General features: G+C 39.8%; 1 protein-coding gene across 3 annotated transcripts in view; it reads left to right on the top strand.

The window, feature by feature from the left end:
- Positions 1–25,136, top strand: part of PRKDC (protein kinase, DNA-activated, catalytic subunit) — a 321,194-nt gene that overhangs the window by 2,549 nt on the left and 293,509 nt on the right. For all 3 annotated transcript variants that reach the window (XR_007513335.1, XM_049854457.1, XM_049854458.1), the window contains exons 2-10: positions 306–382; positions 489–581; positions 1,845–1,919; positions 2,751–2,859; positions 3,303–3,415; positions 3,515–3,614; positions 19,332–19,387; positions 19,471–19,501; positions 20,141–20,298. Coding sequence is in view for 2 of the 3 variants with exons in the window: in XM_049854457.1 (XP_049710414.1) it covers positions 306–382; positions 489–581; positions 1,845–1,919; positions 2,751–2,859; positions 3,303–3,415; positions 3,515–3,614; positions 19,332–19,387; positions 19,471–19,501; positions 20,141–20,298 (812 nt within the window). In the remaining variant the exon portion in view is untranslated. The remainder of the gene's footprint in view (positions 1–305; positions 383–488; positions 582–1,844; positions 1,920–2,750; positions 2,860–3,302; positions 3,416–3,514; positions 3,615–19,331; positions 19,388–19,470; positions 19,502–20,140; positions 20,299–25,136) is intronic.

Genomic DNA, 25,136 nt, shown 5'->3' with positions numbered 1-25,136 from the left:
AGAAAGATCTGGCAGTCTACTTCCGTAAAGATTACAACCTTGGCAACCAGACCCTTTGGGGCAGTTTTACTCTGTCCTGCAGGGTTGCTATGAGTCAGGACTGAGTCCGTGGAAACAGGTTTGTTTTTTTGATTTTTGTCTTCCCAGGGCCTCTGGGTGGGTTCCAGACACCAGCTTTTTGGGTAGTAGTTGAGTGCTTGACATTTGCGCTAACCTGGGACTCTGGCAACCTCTTTAGGGTAGGTTTATTGTTAATGAAGTTCTTGACAATTGTCCCAACTTCTTGTTCGTTTTCTTTTGTTCAGCATTACAGACTTCCTTAGTTTTTTCCAGAGATTTTGGTTTGCTTGTATTTGTGCAGAAATCACTTGGCATTGAAGAAGTAAGTTGAAATTTTTCATTTTGCTATTCTTGTATGTTCCTTTATGTTAGATTGATTTTTATTCTTATCTGTATTTACCACACTATGTGTATTTCTTTTATTACAGTTTCGTGATTGTAGAGAAGAAGTCCTAAAATTTTTATATATTTTTGTAGAAAAAATTGGCCAGATGATCACACCTTATTCTCTTGATATTAAGGTAAGGAGGTTTGTGTTAGAAATTTTGGGTATTCTTTTTCTTTTCTTTCCTTTTTTTTAGATTTAATAGGCTAAGGCTCTTTTCAGAAACGATTTTGTTTGATGACTTTTGCACATGGGATCTGTAATGCCTTTCACAAAAAGTCGTAATTATTGGATTACATAACACTTTAAAAGGCAGTCTTCCCACTAGATAAGATCTGTATTTCCTAAAGTCTGGGTGTTCTCTTTGACAATGGTCTTAAAGTGCAGTTTTCTTGGGTCCCTGTTCTCCGGAACCTGCTCCTGCCTTGCCTTCCCTCAACACAAACCCAGGCTGCCTCATGATTTACTGTGGAACCTGGTAAGCATAAATCAAGTAGTTCTTTCTCAGACTTATACTTTGAACAAATGCCATGTGTACACGTAAGTTCTTATTTGTCTTGAATTTGCTTCTAGTTCTTAGGGCTCTAAGGGTTGTTGAAGATGTATGTATTCAATCTAAGATAACACAGGTCTTTCTCCCACAGAGCCACTGGGTATGTTCAAACTGCCATTCTTTAGGTTAGCAGCCTAGCGTTTAACCATTGTGCAACCAGGGTTCGTTCTCCTATGTACTATAAAACCCATTGCTGTCAAGTCAGTTCTGACTCATAGAGGCTCTGTGTGACTGAGTAGAACTGCCCCATAGGGTTTTGTAGGCTGGAATCTTTATGGACGCAGACTGCTGCATCTTTCTCCTGAGGAGTGGATGGTGGGTTCCAACTGCCAACCTTTTAGTTGGCAGCCAAGTGCTTTAACCACTGTGCCACCAGGGATCCTTATATTATCCAAAAACCAAAAACCCATTGCCATCAGGGAATTCCGACTAGCAACCCTATAGGACAGAGTAGAATTGCCCCATAGGATTTCCAAGGAGTGGCTGGTGAATTTGAACAGCTTTTAACCAATTGCGCCACCAGAGCTCCATTAGCTGGTTATAAATTATTGTAGCTAATTATTGTATAATAATGGCTATTTATGATTTACAAAATATTTTCTTATAAATTATCTTGGGTTGAATACATGCTATTATTTTTAATAGCTTTTTTTTTTTAAAGTAGGCTTTGATTTTGTCCCCTTTTGACTTTTCATCTTTCTTGATTGGAATCTTAGTATTTTAAAAAAATCGCCTCTGTGGCAGCAGTAACTTATATTTGTAGAATGCTTCACAGTATTTAAAGTTCTTTAATACAGTTTGTTTTACTTGATATTATATTTTGGTATATTTCCTTTTAAAATCTAGAATACTTGTACCAGTGTTTATACAAAAGATAAAGCTGCTAAATGTAAAATTCCGGCCCTAGACCTTCTTATTAAGGTAATGTTATGTTTCTGTGTGTATGCAGTTTATATTAAACATATAACTTATAAAACATAAAATTAGATTTTGGGGTTTTGGGTTGTAAGAGGATGGAGGATGGGATCAGATCATACTGATGCATGCTTTCCAGCCATTACCTGACAATACCCTGGTATTTTGTTCTCATATCTCTCTGGGGAGCAAAGGAAGAATTTTGGGTTGTGAGAGTAGTGAAGAGAAAAAGTAACTAAGGGATTTGCTGCTCTTCCATTTATCACCCTTATACCTTTGGTGAAACCTAATGCTACTAGGAATTGTCAAAAAACCAAAGCATCACTTTATTGTATCTCAATATTTTATACACCCTTTGCAAAGGGAGTGGGTCTTTATGCTGTATTAAAATGATTCTTGGGACCCACCCTCACCTGCAGCTCGCTTTCACCTGCGTGTTTCTTTTAGACTTTTTCGACTTCCTTTAGGTCTGGTTCTACTCTAACACATGGGGTCCACATGAGTCAGAATTGACTCTATGGCGACAGATTTTTTTGGTTTTGGGTCTGGTTGGTTCCTGGTCTTGAGGACCTCTGAGAGAATGGTTCTGGTCATTTTATTGGTTTCTTGGGAGGGTAAATCAAGTCTAGACCACCTTCCCTCTTTGTAACCAGAGGCCCTGTACCACCTTCCTTAGACCCTACCTCCAGATAATATGGCTAGGTAAGAGTTCCAAGAGGCCTGTGTAACTTCCTGAGAGACACATGCTTCTACTCTGCTGTATACGCATGCACTGGGAGAGATGAAAGCTTTTCCATTATTTTTCTCTTTAGTAAATGCTGATCTGTGTTCTTACAGTTGCTTCAGACTTTGAGAAGTTCTAGACTCATGGAGGAATTCAGAGTTAGAGAATTATTCAGCAAATTTTATGGAGAACTTGCTTTGAGAACAAAAATACCAGATACGGGTGAGATGCATTTTAAACATTATTCTAAATTATTTTACGAATTAACATTAATTTTTTTTAGTGTAAAACTTAGTTTTCATCTATCAGGGTCTTTATATGTTTTAAAGATGAATCCTTTCTGCTGAAAATAAACCAAAATGAAAGAAAGCAAAAAAGATGTGTAATGACTTCTATTTATGAAAGCTTTAATCTTTACAAAATGATTCCTTTAAATAGAAAACAGAACAGATTGCAAGTACAATGTAATTTACAGTAATAGATTTTGTATTAAAACTCACCAGGAGAGATTCCATTAAACAATACTTTGTCTTACATGAAATTACTTTGTCTTATTGGGAAATTGCTTTTGAACTAAACAGCCTCTCATTTTCTACTTTGTAATTTTTTTGTTAATTTAACTTGTTTAAGTATAAGCTAAGCGTTCATTTTTCTTTTTTTCCCAGTTTTAGAAAAGATATACGAGCTCCTAGGAGTATTAGGTGAAGTTCATCCTAGTGAGATGGTAAATAATTCAGAAAAACTGTTCCGGGCTTTGTTGGGTGAACTTAAGACCCAGGTACGATTTCGACTTTCTATAAACTTTAGGATATTCTACTTCCGAGGACTAGGATTTATTTTCTCATTTAACAATATGTTCTTAAAACTTCCGTTTTAGATGATGTCCACAGTAAGAGAGCCCAAACTGCCTGTTGTGGCAGGGTGTCTGAAGGGCTTATCTTCACTGATGTGTAACTTCACTAAATCCATGGAGGAAGGTATTACTTTGCTTTCCTTGATAGTCTTTCTCTGTTCAGAAACTTTAAGTCTCAAAAGAATTGCCTATGGTTTAATTTTTTTGAACTTTTGACCAATTGTAGATTCACAAGCAGTTTGAGAAATAGTACAGAGAGATCCTGTTTGTGCTTCACCAGTCTCCCCATTGATGACACCTTTCCTGACTACAGAACAATGGCACAATCAGGATATTGACATTGATGTGATCAGATTTCAACAGTTTTACATGCATATGAGTGTGTGCGTGTGTCTGTGTGTTTTTTTAATTCTGTGCCATGTTATCACATCAGGGTTCTGGACTGGTTTGAACCCCTGCTGAAAGTTTGCGTTTTTAACAAGTTCTGTGCTAAGAATTTGCATTTCTCACAAATTCTCTTATACGCAAGAATCACCTGGTTGATCTTGGTAAAATGTAGAATCTGATTCAGTATGTTAGGGTAGAAATGCTAATTCTGGGCAGGGAACTTATTAGAAATGCAGATTCTCATCAGGGGTTTGAACCACAGTGAGCCGATTCAAAGCCCTGTATCACCTGTATAGCCTTGTATCTCCACCGCCACAGTCAAGGTACTGAACAGTTCCATCAGCACAAGGATCGTTGTCTGGTGGCACAGGCACCTTTCTAGTGCCAACCACTAATCTCTCTATCTCAAGAATGTTGTATAAATGGGCTCACAGTATGTAACTTTTTGAGGTTGCCCTTTTTCACTTGACATAATTCCCTTGAGATCCATCCAGGTTGTTATGTATGTCAATAGTTCCTTTTATTGGTGAGCACTGTTTATAGTATGAGTGTACTGCTCTTTCTTTTACCACTCACCTGTTGAAGGACATTTGGTTTGTTTCCAGTTTTTGGCTATTATGAACAAAGTTCATATGGACACTCTTGTACAGGTTTTTGTGTGCATACAAGTTTTCATTTCTTTGGGATAAATGTCCAAGAGTGCAATTGCTGGACATATGGTAAGCACATGTTTAGTTTTTTAAGAAACTGTCATGCTTTTCTAGAGTGACTGTACCATTTTACATTCCCACCAGCAGTGTACAAATGTTGTGGTTTCTCCACATCTTTGTCAACATTTGGTGTTATCTCTATTTTTTGCTAACCATTCTGATAGGGCTGTAGTGATATGTCATGTTGTTGTTGTTAGGTGCTGTTGAGTCAGTTCGGACTCACGGCAACCCTACATGCAACAGAATGATACACTGCCCGGTCCTGTGCCATCCCCATGATTGTTGTTATGCTTGAGCCCATTGTCACAGCCACTGTGTCAGTCCGTCTCATTGAAGGTCTTCTTCATTTTCGCTGATCCTCTACCAAGTATAATGTCCTTCCCTAGGGACTGATCCTTCAAGACAACATGTCCAAAGTATGTGAGATGAAGTCGTGCCATCTTTGCTTCTAAGGAGCATTCTGATTGTACTTCTTCCAAGACAGATTTGTTCATTCTTTTGGCAGTCTGTGGTGCATTCAGTATTCTTTGCCAACACCGTAATTCAAAGCGATCAATTCTTTGGTCTTCTTTATTCATAGTCCAGCTTTTGCGTGCATATGAGGTGGTTGAAAACACCATGGTTTGGGTCAGGCATACCTTAGTCCTCAAAGGGACATCTTTGCTTTTTAACACTTTGTTCATTGTGATATGTGATTGTGGTTTTTTTTTTTTTTTTAGTTATTTTTATTATGAAAATACACACTACAAAACATCTGCCAATACAACAAGTTCTGCGTTTACGGTTCAATGACATTGATTATATTTTTCATGTTGTGCCACCATTATCACTATCCTTTTTCAAAATACTCTCCTCCATTAAGATAAACTCAGTGCCCCCTTTTTCCCTTCTTCCCACCCCGTGGTAACCATTAACAATCTTTGGTTTTTACATGTTTGCTTTTTTCATACAAGTGAGATCATACGGTATTTGTCTTTTTGTGACTGACTTTATTTGCTCAGCACAATGCTTTCAAGGTTCATTCATGTTTTAGCATGTATCAGAACTTCATTTCTCTTTAAGGCTGCGTCATATTCCATTGTATGTATATACCATGTTTTGCTTACCCATTCGTCTGTTGATGGACATTTTGGTTGTTTCCATCTTTTGGCTATTGTGAAAAGTGCTGCAGTGAACATTGGTGTATAGGTTTCTGTTTGCATTCCGGTCTTCACTTATTTTGGGTATATATGTAGGATTGGGATTGTTGATCATGTGGTAGTTCTATGTCCAACTTATTGAGAAACTGCCAAACTGTATTCCACAGTGGCTATACCATTTTACGTTCTTACCAGCAATGTATGAGGTTTCCAGTTTCTCCACAACCTCACCAACAGCTATTGTTTTCTGATTTTTTGATCATTGCCATTCTAATGTGGGTGAGGGGATATCTCATTGTGGTTTAGAGGGTCACTATGAGTTGGAATCAACTCGACGGTGATGGGTTTGGTTTTTTGGTTTTAATGGGGCCCTGGTGGTGCAGCAGTTAAGCGTTTGGCTACAAACCAAAAGGTTGGCAGTTTGAATCCACCAGCTGCTCCTTGGAAACTATGGGGCAGTTCTACTCTGTCCTGTAGGATTGCTATGAGTCAGAATCAACTCAATGGCAACTGGTTTGGTTTTTTTTTCCTTTTAATGGCTAGTGACTGGCAATCTGATCTGGTAAAGATTACAGCCTGGGAAACCCTATGGAGCCATTCTAAGTTCTATTCGGTCACATAGGGTCACTATGAGTTGGGATTGACTCGACGGCCCGCAACAACAACAGCAGTGGCTACTGATGTTGAACATCTTTTCATGTGCTTGTTGACCATTCGAATATTCTCTTTGGCGAACTGTTCAAGTTCTTTGCCCCTTGATTGATTGGTTTGTTTGTCTTTTTGTTGTATCAAAGAAGAAAATCTTGTACTTTGGCAAGAGCAAGATCAAAGAGTTTTATTGAGGAATAGCAACTTGAGTTGGGCAGCACATAGTGAAAGTACAAAGCACTCACTCTGTTGTTCTAAAAAAGGGCGAAGTTTTTATACACAGGGTTCAGCGTGACAATACCACAGACGTTAAAAAAAAATTCTTCATTTGGCTAATCTATTTTTTGACAAAAATTTCTTGATTATAGTTTGGGTAGGCAATTTTCAAGGACATTTTTGTTACATGCTTCCTGGAACATTCTTTGTATACATTGTCACAGAACAACCACTTCTCCTTGATCCCCTCCCTTGTTTGCCCAAGATGGAATCATGCTAACTCTTTATAGAGAGCCTGTTCTAAATGCCTCTGTTTGAATTTTTGCTAGCACATTCCCCTTTTTGATCAGGCCTCCACTAGAGGGTGCTGATCACCCACAATTGAGTATCCTTTCTTCTGCAAGGACTTTGCTTTCTTGAAGAGCTTTGGTCAATAAAAATTATTGTCTTCACTTTGCTGAGCTAATAGACCTCGTTTTCAGGATGAGTTGATCTTTAGTGAGGTTACAGCGGCAGGCAGGGCTAAATGGGAGGAACAAATTCAGAACTAACTCAAGCAACAGTCAACACAAAGTACCCAGGGAAACAAGGTTGGTCTTTTTCATTAGATGCTGGTAAGGCCCTTAAGAATAGAGTTCAAACTAAAAGGAGGTACACACATAACGTATAGTAAAAAGTCAAATTGGGGTATAGGGTCGGATTTCTTCCAAGGGTAAAGCTTCCTTGAAATACATTACTCTTTGCATATCTAGTGGAGTTTCATTTTGGTTGCAGGCATTACGTAAGCATTTAATGCAGCATTGGACTAATCCTACAATGATTAGTAAAAAAAGTAAAAGAATTAATCCAGTTTGTAATATGGAATGCAGCCAGGAACCAATACCATTTGGTAACCAATAAAGATATCTGGAAAAGGAGAGTCAGGCTTAGGAGGTATTGAATGCAGCCAAGTAGATTTTTGGTGAATTTTCCTGATACCTCGTTCACTTTTCCAGTGATGTTTAGCCAAGTGTAGCAGGAGCTATTAGCAATAGGCACAAACCTCTCTTTGCTGGGCTGGAAGGAAATCAAGAACTATTCTGTGGTCTAGTACCAATTTAGCAAGAGATGCTAAAGATCTTTGCTGAGCAGCCATTCCATCTGCAGTATTGTCTGCAGTCTGAATCAGGGTAGCAGATAAGTTATGAATGGATTTCTCAAGATGGGTAGTATCACAATTGCATAAAAGTGCTTGAAGGAACACCTATCCCAATCCAGGTTTATCTCCTACTGGATTATGGTCTAGCATAGAATCTGTCTTAATTCAAACAAGGTTCTTCAAGTCACTAGTCCAATGTATATTTTCATTGCAAGAGTGGATATTTATGGAAACTCCTGACATACCTAGTGTGCATTTCCCTTTCATCCTTCAACTATCTAAGCAGGGTGACAACCAAATATAGGGGCTGTCATTTTGGTTTGACTCTTCTACTGTGCTATAGTTTGAACCTCCACATAAAAATACATATCCAGGAGGAAAACAAATCATATTGTTTCTGGTATAATTGTCTGGGAAAGGTTTAAGTTTCATTAATCTGCTTAAGCCAATTTTTGGTAAGGGAATTGTTACAAAGGGACAGTTGCCCTAATCTCACTGGGCTCCAGAGCTTAGTACAAAGAGGAGACAAGTTATTTAAATCAGTTTCTTTTCCCCATAAACAGTTGGTTAGCTTGGTTGTACTTTGGGACAAACTCATGGAGTACCTAGGAGAATTAGCAGGGTGGAGTGGGAAAGTAGTATCATTTAGGCAGTACTTCTGAAATCTGTTACAACTGAGAAATGATTTTATCTTTGAACAATTTGATCTTCTTTTCATGATATGAGTTAGGTTGAAGCATAGTACCTGAGGTTGGGCTAATAATCCAGGGAGATGCCAAAGCTAACATGTATGGCCCGCTTAAAGATAATGTTGAGATTAATAGTAGCATTGGCTACAAGACTGTAATTTGATATACCAAAAACCCATTGTTGTCAAGTTGATTCTGACTCATAGCCACCCTGTAGGACAGAGTAGAACTGCCCCATAGGGTTTCCAAGGAGTCTCTGGTGGATTCAAACTGCTGAGCTTTTGGTTAGCAGCCAAACACTTAACCACTATGCAACCAGGGTTTCCATAATTTGGTATAGGAAATGCTACTAGACCTGAGTTTTCATGCCCAGATTGCAGCTGGGGATGACAGATGCAACATTCAGTCAAATTCCTGTCACCAAGTACTGACTGGACTAATTTAACAAGTGTATTCTCTTCCCATGCAGTGGAAGACACCACTGAATGGAGAAAGATAAATTAAATGTGCCTTCATGTTAGATAAAATTACCAATGAAAAAGATCAGAAGTATGAAGTAAAGCTAATAAGAATAGCTGTAATTATAAAGCGTCATCCACAAAATTCAGTAAGGTTCATGGAGACTTGCTCCATGATCTTGGAATCAGCTGTTTACCTCAGATGTTTGTTTCTGGACACTAACCAAAAATCCAAACCAAACCCACTGCCGCTGAGCCGATTCTGATCCAAAGCGACCTTATAGGGCAGAGTAGAACTGCCCCATAGAGTCTCCAAGGAGTGCCTGGGGGATTCGAACTGCCGACCTTTTGGTTAACAGCTGTAGCTCTTAACCACTATGCCACCAGGGCTTCCTTGTGGCCATTAGGGCCTTTTAAAGTAATTTTTAGTTCTCCAGAGGTTTGACAAGTCCACAGGGGTGTCTTGGCCTTCTTTAGTTATGACAAATGGATCCAGGTTTTAACTTCCTGTAATTTGGCAACACGTGGATTAGTAAGGAGAACTAGATACAGCCTCTTCATCGAGGTTCTAATGAGTCTTGTTTGATATATTTTCCAATATACATAGTCTCCTGGGACAATGTTAGACAGATTTTGGGATTCTAACTTTTGGCCATCAAAGCCTTCTTTAACCTGTGAAAAATATTCTATAGAATATTGGATTAAAGATTGACAGTATTTTAATAATTCAGGTTAAACAGTGTTAGGGTCGGTATAGGCAACATGAGGGAGGGCCAGAGGTCTTCGAGTAATTATCTCATATGGAGCAAGTTTATGGGATCCAAATAGTGTAGACCTTAAGTTCAAAAGGACTAAAAGAAGAACCTTAACACAGGATAAATTTAGGGCCTACAAAGCTTGACTAATTGAGTTTATATTTTACTATTATTTCTTTCCATTAAGCCAGAAGATTAAGGGTGATAGGGGCAAGGTAATCTCCAAAAGATGAGGAAAATTCAACATATTTCTTGAATGACTTGACCAGGGAGCAGGGTCCCTCTATCACAACAAAGAGTCTTCAGTGAACCCCAGGTACGGATGACGTTTTCAAGACTTTTTTACTGCAAAGGCCGCACGCACTTGCATGGTGACAGGGGAAAGCCTTCATCCAATGTGAAAATCTACACGTCATCACTAATACATATTTATAACTGTTGGAGGGTGGGAGCTGAATGAAATCTAGCTGCCATTCAAGAAGAAGTCCAGGTAGGACTTCAAGATACTTTCCAGGATTGCGGCGAGGGCAAACGGGATAATGGGAGGCAGTGTGTTCAGGAGCTTCAAAAAATTTTCCCCACCAATATTTCTTTAGGGTCTCAATCATTTTATCTTGTCCCACGTGAGACCCTTCATGTAGGGTCTGCATCATAGGAGTATGCAAAAATTTGGGTAGGACAGGTTTCTTTTTATTTATTTTATTTTTATTGTGCTTTATGTGAAAGTTAATGGTTCAAGTTACTTTCTCACACAAAAATTTATACACGTCTCGTTACGTGACTCTAGTTGCTCTCCCTATAATGTGACAGGACACTTCTTTCTACCCCAGGTTTCCTGTGTCCATTCAGCCAGCTCCTGTCTCCTTCTGCCTTCCTCATCTCACCTCTGGACAGGAGCTGTACATTTACTCTCGCGTATCTACTTCAGCTAAGAAGCACACTCATCATGAGTGTGATTTCATGTTTTATAGTCCAGTCTGATCTTTGAAGAGTTGGCTTTGGAAATGGTTTTAGTTTGGGGTTAACAGAGAATCTGGGGCCATGTCTTCCGGAGTCCCTTGAGTCTCAGTCAGGCCATTAAATATGGTATTTTTACGTGAATTTGAGTCTCGCACCTCACTTTTCTCCTGCTCGTCAGGGACTCTGTCGTGTTCCCTGTCAGGGTACTCATTGGTGGTAGCTGGGTACCATCTAGTTCTTTTGCTTTCAGGTTGATGGAGCCTCTGTTTATATGGCCCTTTCTGTCTCTTGAGGTCATATTTTCCTTTGTCTTTGGTGTTCTTCATTCTTCTTTCCTCCAGGAGGGTTGGGACCAATTGATGCATCTTAGATGGCTGCTTCCTAGATTTTAAGACCCCAGATGCCACTCACCAAAGTGGGATGTAGAATATTTTCTTAATAAACTTTGTTACGCCAGTTGACCTAGATGTCCCCTGAAACCATGGTCCCCAAACCCCCCCCCCCCCGCCCCCGCCGCTACTCTGTCCCTCATAGTGTTTGGTTGTATTCAGGAAACTTCTTAGCTTTTGATTTAATCCAATTGTGCCGACTTTTCCTGTATTGTGTATTGTCCTTCCCTCCACCTAAGATGATTCTCATCTAGTATCTAGTTAATGAATACTCTTTTCCCTCCCCCCACACCCTCCTCACCATCAAAGAATGTTTTCTTCCGTGTTTAAACCTTTTTTTCAGTTTTTATAATACCGGTCTCATTCCATATTCTCTTGCGACTAATTTCACTCAGCATAATGCCTTCCAGATTCATCCATGTTATGAGACGTTTCATGGATTCATTGTTGCCTACTATTCCATTGTGTGAATATACCGTAATTTGTTTATCCATTCATCCATTGACGGGAACCTTGGTTGTTTCCATCTTTTGGTATTGTGAACAGTGCTGCAGTGGACATGAGTGTGCCTATATCTATTCGCCTGAGGGCTCTTATTTCTCTAGGATATGTTCCAAGGAGTAGGATTGCAGGATCATATGGTACTTACAGTTTTAGCTTTGTAAGGAAGCGCCAAATTACTTTTCAAAGTGGTTGTACCATTTTACATTCCTACCTGCAGTGTATAAGTGTTCCAGTCTCTCCACAACCTCTCTAACATTTATTGTTTTGTGTTTTTTGGATTAATGCTAGCCTTGTTGGGGTGAGGTGGTATCTGATTTGCCTTTCTGTAAAGGCTAATGATCATGAGCATTTTCTCATGTATCCGTTAGCCACCTCAGTGTCGTCTTTGGTGAAGTACCTGTCTGTATCCTGTGCCCATTTTTAAATTCTGTTATTTGTTTTTTTGTTGTTGAGGTTTTGCACTATCTTGTAGATTTTAGAGATTAGTCTCTGATCAGATTTGTTGTAGCCAAAAAGTTTTTCCCAGTCCATTGGTTGCCTTTTTCACTCTTTTGGTGAAGTGTTTTGATGAGGGAAAGTGTTTGATTTTTAGGAGCTCCCAGTTATCTAGTTTCTCTTCTGGTATTTGTGAATTGTTAGTTACGTTTTGTATTCTGTCGATGCCATGTATTAGGGCTGCTAGTGTTGTCCCTATTTTTTCTTCCATGATCTTTATTGTTTTAGATTTTATATTTAGGTCTCTAATCCATTTTGCGTTAGTTTCTGTGCATGGTGTGAGATATGGATCGTGTTTCCTTTTTTTGTAGATGGATATCCAGTTATGCGAACACTATTTGTTGAAGAGACTGTCTTTTCCCCTGTTTAACGGACTTTGGGCCATTCTAAAATATCAGCTGCTCTTAGGTAGACAACTTTACAACTGGATTCTCAATTCTGTTCCATTGGTCTATGTATCTGTTGTTGCACCAGTACCAGGCTGTTTTGACTATCATGGTGGTATACTAGGTTCTAAAATCAGGTAGTGTGAGGCCTCCTGCTTTGTTCTTCTTCAGTAATGCTTTACTTCTCTGGGGCCTCTCCCTTCTCCATGTAAAGTTGGTGATTTGTTTCTCCATCTCATTAAAAAACGCCACTGGAATTTGGGTCAGGATTGGATTGTATCTGTAGATCGCTTTGGGTAGAACTGACATTTTCACAATGTTGAGTCTTCTTATCCGTAATCAAGGTATGTTTTTCCTCTTATGTGGTTCTCTTTTGGTTTCTCGCAGTACCGTCTTGTAGTTTTTTTTGTATAGGTCTTTTACATTTCTGGTTAGATTTATGTCTAAGTATTTTATCTTCTTAGGGGTTGTTGTAAATGGTATTGATTTGGTGATTTCTTCTTTGATGTTCTCTTTGTTGGTGTAGAGAAATCCAACTGATTTTTGTGTGTTTATCTTGTGTCGTGATACTTTGCCGAAATCTTCTATTAATTCTGGGAGTTTTCTTGTGGATTCTTTGGAGTTTTCTGTGTATAAGACCATATCATCTACAAATAAGATACATTTACTTCTTCCTTAACAGTTTGGATGCCCTTTATTTCTTTTTCTAGCCTAATTGCTCTGGCTAGAAACTCCACCACAATGTCAAATAAGAGTTATGATAAAGTGCATCCTTGTCTGGTTTCCCCTTCTCAAGGGGAGTGCTTTTGTCTGGTTTCCTGTTCTCGAGGGGAGTGCTTTTAGACTCTCTCCATTTTGGATGATGTTGGGTGTTGGCTTTGTATAAATGCTCCTTATTATGTTGAGGAATTTCACTTCTATTCCTGTTTTGCTGAGAGTTTTCATTGTGAATGTGTATTGGACTTTTTCTAATGCCTTTCCTGCATCAGTTGATAGGGTCATGTGATTGTTGTCTTTTGTTTTATTTAAGTGATGGATTATATTGGTTGTTTTTGTAATGTGGAACCATTCCTGCATACCTGGTATGAATCCTACCTGGTCATGGTGAATTATTTTTTTGATATGTTGTTGAATTCTGTTGGCTAGAATTTTGTTGATGAGTTTTGCAACTTTGTTCATGGTGGATATAGGTCTGTAATTTTCTTTTATTGTGGTGTCTTTACCTGATTCTGGTATCAGGCTTACGCTCACTTCATAGAATGAGTTTGGGTTTATTCCATCCTTTTCTATGCTCTGAGATACCTTTAGTAGTAGCGGTGTTAACTTCTCTGAAACGTTGGTAGAGTTCTCCAGTGAAAGCAACAGGGCCAGGGCTTTTTTTGTTGGAAGTTTTTAAATTACCTTTTCAATCTTTTGTTACAGGTTTATTTATTAGTTCTATCTCTGTGTTAGTTTAGGAAGGTAGTGTATTTCTAGAAATCTGTCCGTTTCCTCTAGGTTTTTAAATTTGTAAGAGTACAATTTTTTATGATATTCTGTTATGATTCTTTTAATTTATTCCGTTGTGATAGCACCCATCTCATTTCTTTTTTTTTTAATAATTTTTATTGAGCTTTCAGTGAATGTTTACAAATCAAGTCAGTCTGTCACATATAAGCTTATACACACCTTACTCTATATTCCCACTTACTCTCCCCCTAATGAGTCAGCCCTTCCAATCTCTCCTTTCGTGACAATTTTGCCAGCTTCCAACCCTATTCTACCCTCCTATCTCCCCTCCAGACAGGAGATGCCAACACAGTCTCAAGTGTCCACCTGATACAAGTAGCTCACTCTTTATCAGCATCTCTCTCCAACCCATTGTCCAGTCCCTTTCATGTCTGATGAGTTGTCTTCGGGAGTGGTTCCTGTCCTGGGCCAACAGAAGTCTTGGGGACCATGACTGCTGGCATTCCTCTAGTCTCAATCAGACCATTAAGTCTGGTCTTTTTATGAGAATTTGGGGTCTGCATCCCACTGATCTCCTGCTCCCTCAGGGGTTCTCTGTTGGGCTGCCTGTCAGGGCAGTCATCGGTTGTGGCTGGGCACCATCTAGTTCTTCTGGTCTCAGGATGATATAAGTCTCTGGTTCATGTGGCCCTTTCTGTCTCTTGGGCTCATAGTTACCGTGTGACCTTGGTGTTCTTCATTCTCCTTTCATCCAGGTGGGTTGAGACCAATTGATGCATCCTAGATGGCCGCTTGTTAGCATTTAAGATCCCAGATGCCACATTTCAAAGTGGGATGCAGAATGTTTTCATAATAAAATTATTTTGCCAATTGACTTAGAAGTCCCCTTAAGCCATAGTCCCCAAACCCCCGCCCTTGCTCCCCTGACCTTTGAAGCATTCATTTTATCCCGGACCCTTCTTTGCTTTTGGTCCAGTCCAGTTGAGCTGACCTTCCGTGTATTGAGTATTGTCCTTCCCTTCACCTAAAGTAGTTCTTATCTACTAACCAGTAAATAACCCTCTCCCACCCTCCCTTCCTCCCCCCTCATAACCACAAAAGTATGTGCTTTTCTCAATTTATACTATTTCTCAAGATCTTATAATAGTGGTCTTAAACAATATTTGTCCTTTGGCCTCTGACTAATTTCACTCAGCATAATGCCTTCCAGTTTCCTCCATGTTATGAAATGTTTCACAGATTCGTCACTGTTTTTTATCGATGCGTAGTATTCCATTGTGTGAATATACCACAATTTATTTAACCATTCATCCATTGATGGACACCTTGGTTGCTAAAGGAGTCTTTTTAAAAATCTTTTTGTGGAGTCAAAAGTTGTTCAGTTAAATCCAGGCAGTTATGCATAGTGTAGTTATCATTGTCAGTTTCAGGGAGAAGGGTGGCTGGAGTTATACAAGTCACAGAACGTAGTCAAGCAGTTGATAAGGCCAGAAGGAGAACTTCATAAGAAGTGAGCTGACTGGTGAAAGGTGTTAGGTCAAAGCAGAATTAAGTATGGCAGATACAGCGTGGTGCACATAAAGATCTGAAAGATTTCCCAGCACTGTATCTGTGGTGCTTTCCACTAATTTGGCTGTAACAGCTACAGGATCAAGCTGTAGGCTGTAATACCTTTTGAGTCTTTAATATCCACCATGTTTCTGGGTCGGTATCCCTAAAGTGTTTCCAGGTACTTTATGTACAAATAAAAAAAATCTAGGTGGTAGTTGGGAAAAGTTAGATCAGATGTTTCTGTTAAAGTCCCTTTTTTCTATAGCCTCCACATCTTGAGGTGAAATTCAGAGTGAATCTGGTTCAGAGGTCTTTAAATGTTTATATAAGATTTGGGCCAGCAAAGAAAAATTGGGAATCCAAGTCCTACAATAGCCACAAAGTCCTAAAAACCCTTTTAGCTGTTTCTTTGCTCTAGGAGCAGGGGAAGTAAAAATGGTCTCCTTTCTTTTAGGGTCAATAGAGATACCTTCTGCAGAGATTATGTGGGTGAAATATTTGACAGAAGGTTGGGACAGTTGTAACTTCTCTTTGGAAACTTTATATCCACCAGCTGCCAAATGCCTTAACAAAGCTATACTATTGTCAGTGGAAGTTGAGCATACTAATAAATCATCAATATATTGCAGCAGTTTGGACTTGTTCATAAAGTGTAAAGGCTGCAGGTCTGCGTGGAGAATTTGGGAAAAACAAATGGGAGATTCAGTAAATCTCTGGGGCATTACAGGTGAAAGCAAAAAAAAATTGCCTTTCAGGTTGCACAGGAATACTAAAAAAAATTGGTGCAAAGATTAACAACTGTAATATGAGTAGCATTCAGAGCAGTATTGGAATGCAGTAAGTGAGAGTTTGGGACTATTGGAAACCTAGGAACAATAATTCTAGGTTATTATGGCATGCAAATGCTAAACAAACCTCCAGCCACTATTGTTTGGTTTCTCACAGGAAGAGCAGGGGTATTGCAAGGGCTGGTACAGAGTATAATCAAGCCTTTAGAAAGGAGATTAGTATAATCAGAGCTAGTCCCTCCTCTGCTTCTAGTTTAGGGGGACACTGAGGAGTATTTAGGAAGGGTTTAGGTGTAACTGTTTGAATACTGATGGATTGTGCTGACAAAACTTGGATCATATCAGTAGATGGGGTGGCCCATAAAGTTTCAAGAGTTGATGAACGAATATAAGGGGAAAGAGGGCTAGATTGAGTTGATTCATCATTATGCGTTACCAGCACTTGCAATTAGCAAGGAAGCTCTTCTTTTGAATCTATTCTAATCTAAAACCTTTGTCAGTAAATTTTGGGACACTGGGCAAACTTAATAGCATTTCCGCCTTTTCAGTAAATTGCAAATGACAGTTTTTTTCAGACAAAAGATCTTGGCTCAAAAGATTGACGGGGTATAAGGACAAAGCAAAAAAGGGCCTAAGTCTTCAATAAGAATGAGAGATATTGGAATGGGTCCTGAATGAATCAGTGTTTGCTCTTGATTGGTAACCTCCACTACCTTTGAGGTTTTTGTATCCTGGGGCAGGGGTTTGTGCAAAATAGTGGGGTTAATAGCAGATAGGGCGGATCCAGTGTCAATCAAGTATTGGCAGGGTTCTCTGTAATGTTTACAATAGCTTCCCCTTGTGGTTTAAGCTGCACCATAGGAAATGTCCCTTTTGTGTCCCAGGAGTACCTTTATTCCATATCAGGTTGAAGGACATCTTGTTGGGGAGTTTTCCTTTTTTTTTTTACTTTAGAACATTCATTTTTCCAGTGACAAGATTTCTTATAGTAGTGGCAGATGCCAGCCTTGAGGCCATTGAAGATTTGGCATTTTTCTTTTGATTTGGGGACTGTAATTGTTACAACCAGAGTACCATCAATTTCTTAGTCTTTTTGTCCCTTTCAGCCTCAAGAATATGGGAAAGTTTATAAGCCAAATTGGTTAGTTTCACAGTGGGGACTGTTTCCCAGCTCAATCGATACCACTTAACCAAGGCTGAGATTTCAGGTTTTAATTCAGATATGAAAACAGCATTAAAAACTCCAGTTGCACCCAGAGTGGATGAGGTAAGACCAGAGTGTTTGGAAAACTTTGGAAGCAGTGTGATTTGATAATCATAAACATTTTTACCTTTATTCTGTTTATAAGAATGAATTTTTTTCCAATCAGTTATTGGGGGAGAGGCCTTGGGAGTAGCCTCAAGTAATCACTTACCCATTGCTTGAGTATCCTCAAGCAGGTCAGTGGCTGTCTTATCTCTGCCTTCTCATCTCACCTCTGGACAGGAGCTGCCCATTTAGTCTCATGTGTCTACTTGAGTTAAGAAGCACACTCCTCATCAGTATCGTTTTATGTCTTATAGTCCAGTCTAATCGTTGTCTGAAGAGTTGGCTTTGGGAATAGTTTTAGTTTTGGGCTAACAGAGAGTCTGGGAGCCATGTCCTACAGGGTCCCTTCAATCTCAGTCATACCATTAAGTCTGGTCTTTTTACTAGAATTTGAGGTCTGCATCCCACTTTTCTCCCGCTCCATCAGGTATTCTCTGTTGTGTTCCCTGTCAGGGCAGTCATTGGTGGTAGCCGGGTACCACCTAGTTCTTCCGGTCTCAGGATGATTAGTCTTTGGTTTGTGTGGGCCGTTCTATCTTTTGGGCTCATATTTCCTTGTGTCTTTGGTGTTCTTCATTCTCCTTTGCTCCAGGTGGGCTGAGACCAGTTGATGAATCTTAGATGGTGGCTTGCTAGCTTTGAAGACCCCAGATGCCACTCAGGGGGTCACTGTTTTAAGGGCAGATAAATCAGTGATGAAGAAAGCATGATTTCTATGTAGTTGGTAATAAATAATGTGGTGGGAGCCCTGTTGGCACAGTGGTTAAAGTGCTCGACTGGTAACAGGTCGGTTGGTTGTTCAAACCTACCAGCAGCTCTGTAGGAGAAAGATCTGACAGTCTGCTTCCATAAAGATTATAGCCTTGGGAACACTGTGGAGCCAATTCTACTCTGTCCTATAGGGTCAGTATGAGTCAGAATTGACTCAATGGCAATGGGTCTGGTTTTTTTTTTTTTTTTTTGGTAATGTAAATCAGGCAAAGTTGTATAAGTGCTTCATAGTATTTTATCCATCTTTTTAATTTCCGTAATAATTTGGTACATGTATGGGAGCATTGATAGTAAAAGACTATGTTTGGCCTTGAATGAATTATTTAATCCTTGAAATAACTTTAAAAGACGGTATAGACTGTCCCTTTTTACAGGAGAAAACTGAAACTCTGGGAGATTATCTAACAGAGCTTGTAAATGATGAGTTGGAATTTAGATGGCATCGCTTTGTTATTCTAGATTGCTCTTTCTGCTTTCCTACAGTAGTATCCTGTCATGGATTGAATTATGTCCTCCCCCAGAAATGTGTGTATCAGTTGGGCTGGGGCATGATTCCCGGTAGGTTTTAAGTCCTGCCTCTATGATGTTGATGAGGAAGGATGGGCAGCAGTTGTGTTAGTGAAGCAGGACTCAATCTACGAGATTGGATTGTGTCTTGAGGCAATCTCTTGAGATATAAAAGAGAGAAGTGCCAGGAGCAGAGTGCATCCTTTGGACCCAGGGTCCCTCACAGAGAAGCTCCTAGTCTGGGGGAAGATTGATGAGAAGGCTGACAGAGAAAGAAAGCCTTCCCTTGGAGCTAATGCCCTGAATTTGGACTTTAGCCTACTTTACTCTGAAGAATAAATTTGTCTTTGTTAAAGCCATCCACTTGTGGTATTTCTGTTATAGCAGCGCTAGGTAACTAAGACATAACCCTTGCAGCTCTGGCTGATGGAAATGTGGTAAGATGTTACGCCTGAATTTATAAGGACTTCTGGGGTAAAAACATAGATCTGAAGCTGTCTGAAATAAACCTGCTGCTTATAAAGTTGTTTGTGTTTCAGATGACACTATTGTTATGATTTGTAACAGAGGCTTCTTTTTGTTATTTTTCCAGATCCCCAGACTTCAATGGAGATTTTTGATTTTGCACGAAAGGCCATCTGTCCTCAGGTGGGGTGAATATTACTCTGATTTTTTTACAGCTAAGACTTCTAACAGTCAAACATTGATGGTAAATTTTTTCTCTAAAATAGATTGACCTGAAGAGATATGCTGTGCCCTCAGGTATGAGTCTCTTCTTCATGAAGTATAAATTCTAAGATTACTAAATTAATGTTTTTAGTTGACTTTCGCTTAAACAATGAGTGTAAGTAAATATGCTAACATCTGTGATTTTTACACAAAGATTTTTGTAAGTAAACTTTTTGGGGACCACACAGCTTGGTTGAGATAGACACATTTAGATTAAATGATTCTAAAAAATGTATTTATCTTGTTGTTTAGAATATAAACAGCAAAACATGTACCAGTTCAACAGTTTCTACATGTACAACTCAGTGACATTGATTACATTCTTTGAGTTATGCAACCATTTTCACCCTCCTTTTATGAGTTGTTCCTCCCATTGCCGTAAACTCAGTGCCCCCTAAGGTTAGGTTAAATGTATTTTAAATATATTATTTAGGGCATCTTTGTCTAAAAAAAATCACTGTCCTACTTCTGCACCTCATTTTGAGGTTCTCCAGCCACAATGGGGCATGTCAGTTCAAGTGGAGGCTGGCGGTATCAGCACTCCAGTTGGATCCTTGGGTTGTTATATTGTAGTGGAAACAGCTTGTACTTCGACACATACTGGGAGCTTTCTCACGTCTTTGCTCTGACTCCCTTTGTCCTGTTTTAAATGTGATGGCTTTGTGATTGCAGCTGGTTTGCGCTTGTTTGCCCTGCACGCATCCCAGTTCAGCACCTGTCTTCTGGACAACTACGCGTCTTTATTTGATGTGCTGTCAAAATGGTGCGCCCATACCAATGTAGAGGTGAAGAAAGCTGCACATGTGGCCCTGGAGGCCTTTCTAAAACAGGTACTGCAAGTTCAGTGTTCATTTAAAAATATTTTTTCCATAAGAAAACTAAATTTCAATCTCGTGCATGTACATTTGAATGATGAACAAAACTCGATCCATTAACTTCTGTAATATTTAAAGAAAAAAGCTTTATTATTGATCAGCTGTCTGGGTGGCAACAGCACTGAAAGAAAGATAGGAAGGTTCTGGATTCGGTACAGGACTTCAGAGCCAAGGTGAAGGCAGAGTTGAGTGGGTGAAGAAGTGGGGTAAGGAGGTGAGGGGAAGAACTGGGTGATCAGAGGCTCCCGTGAGCAAGAGGGCTGAGATGTCAGAGTTGGACAAGCAGCCAGGTGGGGCAAGGAACCCCAGGTCATGATAGGTATGGACTGCTGTTGGGGTGAAACAACATGCGTGGGTTTTAAATCCCTTCCAGAGCAGGGAGAGCCTCTTTGCCCTTGCCTGATGTCCATCTAGGTGGAATGGGCTCAGAATTTGAGCCTGCAAATGTGGGAACCTGTTACACTTGGTAAGGAGAGCTGAAAGATGCCCAAAGGTGTCTGAAAATACTTGCTGTACAGGCGTGTGGCACAGGGATTAGACTGCTTTGGTTGGCTCTTACGGTATATACTGAAGATCCATACATAGCAAGAGTTTTGTTTGAAGCAGTGCTACAAATGGAAAAATGTTAAGTAAACTTGCAGGCTAGTCTGTGAACTATTTAAACCATGGTATAAATTTTTTTTTTTTTTTTTAATATAAATGGCATTCAAGGCCAGAATGTACAAGAGAGGGAGAGAGAGAAGACCTTGCCATCTTTTTTTCTAGGTGTAGGCCCAACTCAAACAAAAATGTGGAATTGATGTTCTTTGCCCTTGGACTCCCACCTCCCATCCCGTCCCTCTCAGCTTCATAATGTCCCCTGCTGTCCTGCCCTCTCCCATAGGTTTGCCCTTGCCCTTGCTCCCACATTATTCTGGGTGTTACGATGACCTCTTCTTCCTGCCCCCTAATAACAAATGCTGTTACTCTGAATTTGGTGGATCTCAGTTGTTAAGGAAAATAAAAGTTTGAGGAATTTTTTTTTTTTTTTTACTAATTCAGTCAGATATGGTTGCATCTCAGGAAACATTTGGTCTAATAAATCTCATAGCAGATAGAATTTCAGGCTTTTTTACTAATATGAATACAGATGGCTAGGACTTGCTGGGGAAAAGGGGAACCATAAATGGTGGTGTCCCTGAGCCCTGGCTCCAGACTACTCCTGCCTCTCGCAGCCTCTTCTTGGCTAACTCTCTGAAAGCACGGTTTTTAGTTTACTTTTCCTGATATGGTAGTCTTGGCAGCTGGTGATGCTGTGGAGGGTGAGTTGGCATAGTGAATGGATGGTGCTGCAGAGTGCGAGTGTGACTGTGGACTGTAGTCAGCAGGAACAGGAGGACCAGTGTCTCATTGTCTTGCACCCTTCCCTCTGCCCTTAGGTACACAGAAAATCTGCATTCCAGGTTCTTGCCAGAGAATTTAAATGTAGACTTCCTCTCCAATTCTTAATAGAAATTAGATTTAATGGGTGATTCAAGAGATTAATGTGCTTTGCTGCTAACCAAAAGGCTGGAGGTTCTAGACCTCCCAGATGCACCTTGGAAGAATGGCCTGCCAATCTACTTCTGAAAAATTAGCCATTGAAAACCCTGTGGAGCACAGTTCTACTCTGACACACATGGGAGCGCCGTGAGTCGGACTTGACTCAACCAAAAGCAAACCCTTTGCCATTGAGTTAATTCCGACTCATGGTGACCTCAAGTACTACACAATAGAACTGCTCCATAGGATTTTCTTGGCCGTGATCTTTTTTTTTCTTCTAAGTTTTACTTATTTTGTTGTTGTTGGATGTATACATAACAAAACATACACCAATTCAACAGTTTCTACGTGTACAATTTGGTGACATTGACCACGTTATTTGAGTTGTGTAGCCATTTTCACCCTCCTTTTCTGAGTTGTTCCTCCTTCGTTAATGTTAACTCATTGCCTCCTAAGGTTGCTGTTGTCAATTTGATCCCATATAGGTAGTTCCTAAAAGAGAGTAATTCTCAAGGCAGACATTTTTTTTTACTGGTTAAGCTAAACTACTGTTCAGTTTTAAGATGGCTTCAGGGAATATTTTTGGTTTAAAGATTATCTCAGGGTAATATTTTCAGGAGTTCATTCACCCTCCATGGCTCCAGAAAATCTGTAGTCCATGATAATGTGAAATTCTGTTCTGCAGTTTCCCCCTTTTGATCAGGATTCTTCTATGGAATCTTTGATCAAAATGTTCAGTAATGGTAGCTGGGCACCATCCAGTTCTTCTCGTGTCATGATAAAGGAGGCAGTTGTTTATGGAGACAGTTAGCCACACATTCCATATCTTCCTCCTATTTCTGATTCTCCTTCTTCCTGTGTTGCTCCAGTTGACTAGAGACCAATTGTTGTGCCTTGGATGGCCACTTGGAAGCTTTCAAGACCCCAGGCAATATGCAATGAACTAGGAAGTAGAACAAAAATACTAAACAAGTTATTAGACTAAATAACTGAGATGTCCCATGAAACTATGACCCTAAACCTCAAAATCATGGAACTAAATCCCGTGAGATGTTTGGTTATACATAAGCAGCCTCAGCACCTACTCTTTTTTTTTTGGTCATTGTTGTAAATATGTCTGTCACACAACTTTTGCCAATTCAATGTTTTAGAGGTACACAACTTATTGCAGCAATTACATCAATTGACTGTGCAGCCCTATCCTTAATCATGGTGAATTTTCCTCCTCTGACTCCTCTTTCCCTCCTCCCCCTGCCCCTGGTTACCACTAATAAACTTTGGTCTCTATACATTTGCCATTTTTTGTCTTTTCTTTTTTTAAGTGAGGTCATACAGTATTTGTCTTTTTGTGTTTGGCTTTTTTTGCTCAGCATAATGTCTTCCAGCTCCATCCATCCTGTAGCACCTATCAAGACTTCATTTCTCCTGCTGGCTAAGTAGTATTCTCTTGTATGTATGTACCATGTTTTGTTTATCTATTTATCTGTTGATGGGTATTTAGGTTGTTTCCACCTTTTGCTTATTGTGAATAGTGCTGCAGTGAATATTGGTCTTCAAGTCTCTGTTTGAATCTTTGCTTTCAAATCTTTTGGGTGTATACCTAGGAGTGGAATTGCTGGGTTATATGGTAGCTCTGTGTTAAGTTTTTTTTGGAATTGCCACACTGTTTTCTACAATAGCTGCCCATGTTGCCCCTGCTTGTCCTTCTTAGAATTTTATGGTTTTAGTTTGGACATTTAGGCCCTTAATCCATATTGAATTTTTTTTGTGTGTGTGGTATGAGGTATGGATCCCATTTCATTTTTCTGCATGTGGAAATCTAATTTTCTTAGCACCATTTATTGAAGAGACTCTTCTTTCTCCATCGAATGGACTTTTCAAAAATCAGTTCACCATAAATGTATGGGTTTATTTCTGGACTCTCAATTCTGTTCCATTGGTCTACGTGTCTATTGTTATACTGGTACCACACTTCTGATTACTGTAGCTGTATGCACTCAATTCTCAGTTATCGCCATGGTTAGGTCCAAAGACCGGCCTGTTAGGCAAAAATTGGTGTAATAAGAAAATGGAGTTAAAAGGCAGAGTCCACCACCGTGCTGCACCCTGTGCTCAAGAATGTCATTAAGTCCTGGTATAAGGAGGCATTCCGCTTGGGAGAGGCCCATCCACAACTGGACTAATATGGCCGAGCTATAGGCCTCTAGCCAGCTCTCCCAGGGCCCCGCCACGACACCCTACAGCGTCCTGCACACCTTCAGCCAGCTGTCTAAACTGCAGAACGTAGCTGTGTTCCAGCAGGCATTCTGACAGGGCTGTGGGTGCCGGCAAGGGCAGCACCAAGCCCTGCTGTAAGGAGGTGGCCCTGAGTACAGTTGGGACCCTCGCCTTCGTCAGACTGGGTGTTCTGGTATACAAGGGGTCCTCGGTTGTCGACTGCCAGCAAGAGTATCTCCTGAGCATGATCCGGCCACCTTCCTTCCCCCAGTAGACCACATGGAAATAGTGGAGACCTGCCTCCCTTTTCCCTCTTCCTGTTCAGCCGCCTCTGCTGAAAAGGGCTGTGTTGACCTATCCTCTGCCTAGGAGAAGCTCCTGTGAGTGCAGCCACCAGTCAAGCGACCTGAGTTACCTCAGAGCCCGTGCAACACCTCGACATTTGTTATTGCCAGACATACATCGTTAATGTGCGAAATAGTCAGATAGTAGATTTTTTTTACTGTCGTCGTACTGTGAAATGTCAGATAATGAGGTAGTTGGTAAGTGAAGAGTAGGTGTAGTGTGTTTTAAAATCAGATAGTATGAGTCCTTCTACTTTGTTCTTTTCTTTCAACAATGTTTTCATTCCTTGAGGCCTCTTGCCATTTCGTAAAAAGTTGAGGATTGGTTTTTCTATTTATGTAAAGAAGATGGTTGGAATTTTAATTGGGATTGCGTTGAATTTATAGATCATTATCAGTAGTATTGACATCTTAACAATATTAAGTTTTCCAATACATGAAGATGGAACATCTTTCCACTTATTTAAGTCTTCTTTAATCTCTTTCAGAAATGTTTTATAGTTTTCATAGTGTAAGTCCTTTACATTCCTGGTTAGATTTATTCTTAGGTGTTTTATTCTCTTAGATGTTATTGTAAATGGAATTGTTTCCCTAATTTCCCTTTCAGATTTCTCATTGCTGGTGTATAGAAACCCAATTAATTTTTGTTTGTGGATCTTGTACCGTGTAATTTTACTAAATTCCTCTTTTAGTTCTAGAAGTTTTCTTGTA

The sequence above is a fragment of the Elephas maximus genome, chromosome 15 (assembly GCF_024166365.1).
Source record: "Elephas maximus indicus isolate mEleMax1 chromosome 15, mEleMax1 primary haplotype, whole genome shotgun sequence".
NCBI lineage: Eukaryota > Metazoa > Chordata > Mammalia > Proboscidea > Elephantidae > Elephas > Elephas maximus.
The sequence above is the reverse complement of the archived record's forward strand: the minus strand, read 5'-3'. Positions and strand labels throughout refer to the sequence as shown.